This window comes from Miscanthus floridulus, chromosome 9, assembly GCF_019320115.1.
Source record: "Miscanthus floridulus cultivar M001 chromosome 9, ASM1932011v1, whole genome shotgun sequence".
In the NCBI taxonomy this organism is placed as follows: Eukaryota; Viridiplantae; Streptophyta; class Magnoliopsida; order Poales; family Poaceae; genus Miscanthus; species Miscanthus floridulus.
This window is the reverse complement of record NC_089588.1, coordinates 99,678,390-99,686,799: the sequence shown is the minus strand read 5'-3', so window position 1 is coordinate 99,686,799 and position 8,410 is coordinate 99,678,390. Positions and strand designations below refer to the sequence as shown.

General features: G+C 44.9%; 1 protein-coding gene across 1 annotated transcript; it reads right to left on the bottom strand.

Annotated features, from left to right (window-relative positions):
- Positions 1 to 3,052: 3,052 nt before the first annotated feature.
- Positions 3,053 to 7,199, bottom strand: LOC136482462 (protein WVD2-like 4). The gene is made up of 9 exons (XM_066479676.1): positions 6,729 to 7,199; positions 6,375 to 6,612; positions 6,172 to 6,230; positions 5,999 to 6,063; positions 5,651 to 5,728; positions 5,457 to 5,550; positions 5,288 to 5,359; positions 5,094 to 5,201; positions 3,053 to 3,782 (listed from the first exon to the last, which is right to left on the bottom strand). Exons 1-9 carry the CDS (start codon positions 6,939 to 6,941, stop codon positions 3,345 to 3,347), a joined length of 1,365 nt encoding a protein of 454 aa, XP_066335773.1. The 5' UTR covers positions 6,942 to 7,199; the 3' UTR covers positions 3,053 to 3,344.
- Between the last annotated feature and the right edge of the window lie 1,211 nt (positions 7,200 to 8,410).

Genomic DNA, 8,410 nt, shown 5'->3' with positions numbered 1-8,410 from the left:
GATAGCTTGCGTAGCTTGCTAATTACCTTCTTGCTTGTGTAGCATAGAAGTAGCTTCCTTGCGTGGCTAATTTGGTTTTAGCAACCTTGTTAGTCACATTGCTTAGTTTGTGTAGCTAAGTATTTGCGCTCTCTAATTAGGCATTGGTTGCCTTGTTATTGAGCATTGCTAATGAGCTTAGTTAGCTTTGTGCTTTTGCTTACTAGCATGTGTAGGAGCTCCCTTGTCGCTTAAAGTACTAGTGGCATAGGTTTATGTGACCTTGCACCTAGAATTGTTTAGGAGAGCTCTAGCTAGCCCGGCACCTTAGTTGCATAATTAGTATCTTTGCAAGGTGCTAGTGAACATATATAGAGGGGTATAGTCGTGGCTAGACCGATTGTTTTAATTCCGCATTTATATCGGTTAGCCGACGCGATTAATTTTAGAAAAGACTATTCACCCCCCTCTAGTCGCCATCTCGACCCTTCACTTGGTGGCGGCGTCGGGGGCGCGGATCTCGCGGTGGATCTCGGAGAGCGCGCGAGCGACGGCCGCGGCCTCACCGGCGGCCGACGGGTCGGCACGGAGGGACTTGATGAGGTCGTTTAGGGAGCGCTGGAAGAGGGTGTCCACCAGCGACGGCGCCACGGTGGGCGCCGGCGGGGTGGAGGCCATCAGCAGCGGTGGCTGAAGAGGAAAAGGAGAGGGAGAGGATGTGTGATTGACATGTGGGCCCCACATGTCACTAAGATGAAGGCCGATGTCCTACGTGGCGGTCAATGCCAGCGTGTGTGGTCAAACCCGCTCCACGCCGATCAAAACAGCCTCGCCCGCGCCCAGGTGCTAAAAATGAACGGTTTTGATAATTTGGATACCAGCATTAGACGATTTTGTAGTTGATGGTCAAAATTAGACGAACCCAATAGTTAAGGGGCTAAAAGTGGACTTAATCCTCTTAACTCTTGCAACACGTGCAACATGCATATGTCTGTAATCTAAACAGTTGTGAACGTAATGGTAGATAATCCTGATTATTTCTTACCAAAACTGGCATAACTAGAACACGGAATTCAATGTTCACTTGTCAAATATCATCATAGGCTCATAGCAGAGTGGTGGTCTTTACCTTTCAATATTAATAAAAATGGCAGGGAAAGACATAATAGTTTTTACAAGGTACCTTGGTAGCAAGGATTTTCATTAGGTTCAAACAGCTAACTCTCCTTCCTAACATTCATAGTGGTGTCCCTCAAGCAGCCCTAGACACTTCACTGAGTTATCTCTGCTAATAATTGTCGCAATTTTTTTTTGTTCATTCTACTCAGTGTGATGTCTTTTCAGTTAGGTTTTGGGACTCACTACTATCTGTGCCTTTTTGAGTAGCCAGTATAGCTGTGTATACCATCTTTGTTTAGTTAGGAGGCATATAGTGATACGTGAAAAAGTCACTTTGGCTGACTCTGATTGAAACACCATACTTTTACTGGAGGTAGTCTTTAAGAAGCCTTACATTGTATAGTGTCTTCATCTTTCTATTTGTTTGGTCATTATCTTATGAGATTTAATAATAACCGGTAGACATGTGGTGAAAATACTCCTAGGATAATTTTTTCCCTGTTTAGTATAAGATTTGAGAGAACAAATGTTTTTTCTGAGCGGGAGCAACAGTGGACATACCCTGCTGGTGACTCCAAGATGACCACATGCTTCCTCTTGCATGTATGATTTTTCATTCTTGAACACTTCTGTAACAGCCCAAGCAGATTCCTATCTGCAACAATGTACCTTAGGTGGTGCAAGAGATAAACCACAAATAGTTACTTATTTTGTCCTTTATCAGACCAACATATTTCTAAGCTTATGTGTTATTTATTAACTGTGTTGTTGCAGGGGACTGCTCATTTACTAGGTGTAGTGGTGAAAGTGTGCACTGTAAGGTTGTGTAGCTGATCAATGATTCTATCATCAATCATGCAAGCTTTTTTTGAGGGATCAATCATACAAGCTTTTTTTGAGGGATCAATCATGCAAGCTTGGTAGAATGCAAACATGCAGAACCCATTTTGCTAAAAAAAAGAGCATCTCATGGCATCGGATTGATCGCCAAACATTTCATCGGAGATCCTCCACTGCAGGTACCCGATACGCCACATTGCTGATTTGTCACCATGTAGTTAGAATGGGAAATTATCCAAAAAAAATGTCATTTACATCTGTGCATTGCGGATTGATTAATTGCTTAGTATGGAGGAGGCTACACAAAATTACTAGCTGCGTTATAACATCGGCAATGTAAGGATTCTATCTGGTTTCACATTCAGGCCCCGTTTAGATGGAAGCAAAAAACCAAAAATTTTCAAGATTCCCCGTCACATCAAATCTTGCGGCACATGCATGGAGTATTAAATGTAGACGAAAAAAAAACTAATTATACAGTTAGCCGAGAAATCGTGAGACGATTCTTTTAAGCCTAAATAGTCCATAATTGGACAATTTTTGCCAAATAAAAACGAAAGTGCTACAGTAGCCAAAAGCCAAAAATTTTCGGAACTAAACGGGGCCTCAGACTAACTGCATACTCTGCAAAAATGAAAAATTCTGAGTACTTGCTGAGGGCTGTCGCCTGGAGCAAATTGCAACTTGCTACTCCGTGCGACAAGAAGGCTGGCAGCTATAGCAGTATCTGGCTTCCCTACATATATATGAATACTCGATGGCCTAGCATGTGGCACCCAACGCTGGAACACCATCCTCATGTTTTTGTTTGCTAGCATTTATATATTCAATCATCTGTATTTGGTTTTCCGAACTTTAGTAGATCCTAATGCCTAACGGTCAGGATTGGCCGCTGAAATAGACATTTCTCTAATTAAATTCCATGAAAGTTTTGCAGCTGTGGATTGATGGGATTATATGTATATATCAGTGATGCAAATTAATAGATCAGTGTCGCTTTGACTTCATTATTAGTGCCAACATTGTTTTGAAAAACCCTTCTTATGGGTTCTACAAATTGGATAGTTTTGTCACCCGTAGCAACGCAGGGGCATTGGCTAGTGAGGGAAAAAGGTAAAAGTAACACTACCACAAAATAATCCACAAGTTGCATTAATGTATTGCAACAATCCTAGGATGTCCTGCGACATACAGATCCAATATACACAAGATTGGGAATTTTAAACATGAACACAATATCAAGCAATATACATGGCATGCTCAATGACAAGCTGAAAAAAAAATTGATGTCTACTACGGAAACGATAAACCATGACACTTTGAGCGATTCAACTTTCAATGAAGCACACACCCTCACTATTCACAGAACTGCAAGAAGGAAATAAATAGGCAAAATGCGCAACTGATCAACCATGGACTGGGACTTCATTCGAAGGAACCAATTGTGCAGCCAGATCAGGACCTGTAGCTTCTCCAACGACGAGCTCTTCTGGGGCAGAAGGTTCTGAAGGAGGGACTTCAACTGGGGTTTCTTGCGCTTGCGCAACCTTTGCCCTTGAAACCTTAGGTTTTGAGTTTGAGATTTTTGGCTTTGTGACTACAGGTCTTGCTTCAGCCTTAGTGGTGGCAGACGCTTGTGATGGAGCTTTCGTGACTGGCCTCTGAACAGGTTTTCTAGCAGGGACACGAGGTTTGTTGTTCTCCATAACTTCATTTACCTTGCCCGAATTTGCAGTGCTCCGTGGGCTCTCACATGATACAGAACCATCTGCAGAAGCAGCAGTAGCAGAATTGGCTGGCTTGTGCCGGCCGAGCTTCGGTGACCTAGCGCGTGTTGGGGGAATCTACAAAACCACATCATACGGAAATTTGTTTCGGAGTGTGAAATTTACTAATGTGACAAAATAATGTGTCTAGAAAATATAATTCAGGAACCTTAATATTTTTTATAGAAACTAGCAAGGTGCACAAGACAAAACATTTGAATAGCAGTAACCAAGAAAGTGAATTTTAAACACACTGTGAAGTATGAATCAGTGCATACAGAAGACAAATGAGAGAAAACATTTACTAGATCCTGAAACATGAATGAGTTGATGAACTAGTAGAAAGAAACGATTTGTCACATCTAATTAAACTCCTATGAGATGGAAGGACAGATTTCACGAACATATATCTTGTGTACAAGAATGGCAATGCTTAGTCCCACATTAAGGTGCATCATTAACTGCAAATCTTGATGATTATCCTATTACAAATTCCATCATATGTGGATGACAATTGTTATAGAAAATAATTCAGGCATCTGTATGAAAGATAATTTCGCTTCATGGATCTTGCAAGACAAAGTCCCTAGTTACACTAATCTAAGACCTCAAATAGAGCCCTCAAAAGTGTATACTACTTACTTCAAAGTTGCACTATCACAGAGGCAGCAATATTAAACTATATCATAGTAAGGACCTAGCAGTTAGCACACATCGATAGGCACTCAATTATCTTACAATTTAAGAAACTTCTAAAATATAAGGAGCATTCAGTATATGTAATATAGGATCACAATTCACAACTGAAAGACTGTAATCTAATGCTGTACTGATTACTGAATTTAAAAAATAGATCACTCATGCACAAAGCAGTAAGCCAGTAACTAAATCGAACAAAATGATTATGGCAGAAAAAAAATGTGCTTCAAATGCAGTTGTGTATCACATGATACATCTGCATGTACATTCTTATTCACCATCTCTAACAAAAGCATACTATCATTTTCTTTGGTGAAACAACTGTGTATTCAGGTTGCATTTTTTATGGTGCCATCTTAGTCAATATAGTACACACATGACACATCTATTTAGGATTTCATATTCTCGTCTCAAAATGTTTAGACAGACAAATATAAACATCCCTAAGCATGTCACAAAACCATATTTTTAGTAGAAATCTCGGGTAATGTAAGGCACAATGAGATAGTTGCCAGTGCATCCATCAATGTACAACGGCAAAAACTAAAATTGTACAAGTATTTGTATGAGTGCAAATGTAAACTTATCAAACTGGTTCACTGTGAATCTTTCTATTCAAATAGAAAAATAGGATGCAATTAAACCACATGGAACCGGAAGCTCACTACATGAAGTAAACCAACTCAGTACCTTTTTGAACTCAACTTTGGGTGGCTGCTCCTTGTAAAAGCTTGGCATAGGTGTGGCTTTAAATGTCAGGCTCTTCCTCAGCAGTTTGATCTCAGCCTCTTGGCTCTCCTGAGTGTGCATAGATTAACTTTCAGAACCGACACATATAAGTATCCCATAGTTTTTTATGCAAATAATGTGAAAGCAACTCTCACCTTAGATTTCTCCTGCAAATTTGTTTTTTCCAGCTCCTTTGCATGGATTTTCTCTTCAAGCTTTTGGAAGAACTGGGAGTAGGGAATGACCAAGGCCCTTCAGTACAAGAAAAAGGAAAACTAGACAAAACATGATCACTAAAACACCACTATGGAAAATAATGCAGACCTCCTTTCTCTTCTCAGCACGCTCCTCCAATCTGAAACTAAAACCAGCAGCAGCAGCACTCTTGCGAGCTGCTGCACGGGGAGTATTGGTACTTCTGCAACACAACACGAAATAGCAGCGTTTTGTGTTGATACCATGGGGAAGAACAGATAAGTGGCTATCAATCAATCAATCAATCATGAGGAATTTCTTACGATGTGGTGGAGCGCACATCATCCTCTGTTTTCCCTGGCTGCGTTTGTTTCATTGGTTTGTCGGTGTTTTCATGTTGCCTGTTATCCAAAATTCAATACTTTCAGCAGACGAAAACGACAAAAACCAAAATTCATAACGGTTCTGATTAGTCAATCTAGTGCGACAAACAACACTGATCAAACCATTTATAGTAAGCATCAGAAACAGGAAGGCGACACAATGTCGAAACGACCCACATTAATTGCGTGGCGTGTACTATTTAGAGACGGTAACTGAAATTACGATGCAAAAGGAACAAAAGAGAAACACAGCAGCCAAATCTGGATTGGTAGTGGTCCAGCACTTACTCTTCTTGGACAGTGGGAACTGCGTCATTTGGGGTGGCTGCATCAACTGATCCAGACTTGACAGGCTATATAAGTCAAAAGGAACCGAACCAAGTCTTACAACAACGCAACCAAAAATAGACAGAACCATGTCAAGCTTCAAGTAACGGATCACTAAAGGAAGGGACCTTTACCATAGACCGGCGAGCAACAGGTGTCCGCGCCGAAATTGCCTTCTTCTCCGCCACCCGGCCTGCAAGCGATCACATTCAATTCAATTCCATTCCAGAATTCAGTCAACACGACACCACTGAGGCGGCACAGACTGAGCACACCCATCACTATATATCACTATATATATATATATATATAACGAAGAAGGAAACAGCAGCCTAACCTGCTGCGGCCTCTGATCCATTGGCCACGGCACCCTTGGCCTGCTTGGGCGGAGCAACCGCAGCCGCGGCCTTCTTGGCGGCGGCCATCGCAACCCGCGCAGGGAAGGAGGCGCTCTGCGAGAGGACCCCGGGCTTCTTACCCCTCGGAGCAGCGGAGGAGGCGGCGGTTGCGGCGGGCACCCTGCCGTTCTGCGGCTTCGCCTTCCTGGCCCCGGCGGCGTCCCCGGATCCACCCTTCTGCACGTACAACCGAGCGACGGTCAGTGCCGGATCACACCACCCCCGCACGGCCGCACTCGCGGCGGGCGAAGGCAGCCAGCTAGCCACAGGAGGCGGGACGGAACGGAACTCACCTTGGCGGGCGCCTTGGCCGGTGCCGCCGCCGTCGTCACCGCCGGGGCGGGGGCCGCGTCCTCAGATCCGGCCGGCGCCGCGTCCTCGGCGGGCGCGGCGAGATCCCCGCGATCGCCGGCGGCGGGGCCACCCTCCACCTCCGCGGCGGCCTTGACGACGACGTAGCCCTCCCCCTCGATCCCATTCTCCGCGGCAGCGGCGCCCTCCTCCATCGCGGCGGCGCTCAGATCCGGGCCGGGATCGCGGCCGCGCCTCCCGCAACCGCCTGCCGGCAGGCACGTCCCGGTCTACCAACCTCAACCGCCCCCACCTACCAAACCACGGGGCGGGCGGGCGAGTGCGCGCGGCGGGGGTGGGTCAGCAGTGCGGGGGCGCGGGCGCGGGCGCCATCGTCGTGGACGTGGTGTGGAGAGGAGGAGGAGGAGGCGAACCGCCCACCCACCCACCCAGTGATGGGAATTGGGAACTGGGAAGCGCCGGGCTGGCTGCGTGGAGTGGAGGGAGGGAGTTGCCGAGTTGGATGGAGGAGTTGGTGCGAGCGGACAGCGGAGTGGACTCGACGGATCGTCGGGGGGGCCTCCCGTGCCCCGCGGCCCGCGCCGAGTAGTAATAATAATAGTAATAATAATAATAATAATAACGCACGCGCGGATCGGACGGTTCTGCCCCTCGCGCCAGTCGCCACCGGCCTTACGTTACACGTAGTCGTAGGCATGGACCGTATAGCAGTGGTACATGTACAAATACAGTACAGACGACCGTATGGTATGGTAGTGGTGTAGGGGACGACGGGGCACAGCAATTTCGTCCCGTATACGGACAGTGGCGGTGGCACCGTACGTACGTGCAGCTGACGATCGGTGGCCATGGTACGGTAGAAATCTGTACGTATGTAGAGAAGAAAACAGAGGGTCAGAGAGCTACGGTCCCTTGTACGGCAATATATGCTGAGCATTTTTTATTGTGATCATGACAGAACGTAGTCAAACCGTGAGAGAAGTCGACATATACATATAAAATGTTCTGCCTAAGCGAAGTAGATAAGTATGAGAGAAGAAGTATTCGATTGTCTAATAATTAACATGATCTCCTTCATAAGTCCAGTTGTGCTAGAGGCCACATTTGCCTTTCTTAGTGGATAAGGATGGGTTACGCATGACACTCTTAAACTTAGACAAAGGGGTGCTGCGGAAGAGTTCGATTGCTAGTTAACTTAGACCCCGTTTGGCTTACCTTATAATCCGGCTTATTCGACTTTTTTTTTTTGAGCCGGAACAGTATTTTTCTCTCACAACAATTCAGCCAGAACGATATTTTTCGGCCAATTTCAACCAAGCGAACGGGGCCTAATTGCTTTGCTTTCAACGAGTGGCTTACTTACATGCGTCTTGATATCGACAACTGAAGGAATGGTGATGTCAGATTTTCTAATAAATCTAGAAAAATGCCCTATGAACATATCCGAAGAGACGGGGCATGTTAATTTTTGGAATAAATTGAAGAAAAATACGGAGCACCTATGTGAAGTAGAGAGCATGAACTCGCCGTTTTGCAATTGGCTTGGCTTCACTGAACTTTTTGATCATCTTTCTAGAAATGGGGGACTCTTTAGGAAATGAGAATTGAATCCTAGGATGAATGGGAGAATCTCAAAACATGTTTCTATATATTTTCCTTCCAG

Coding starts and splice junctions, on each gene's coding strand:
- LOC136482462 (XM_066479676.1), bottom strand. CDS start 6,941: ATGGAGGAGGGCGCCGCTGCCGCGGAGAATGGGATCGAGGGGGAGGGC. Junction 6,613..6,728: donor CGGCCAAGGCGCCCGCCAAG/GTGAGTTCCGTT, acceptor TTGTACGTGCAG/AAGGGTGGATCCGGGGACGC. Junction 5,729..5,998: donor GTTCCCACTGTCCAAGAAGA/GTAAGTGCTGGA, acceptor TTTGGATAACAG/GCAACATGAAAACACCGACA.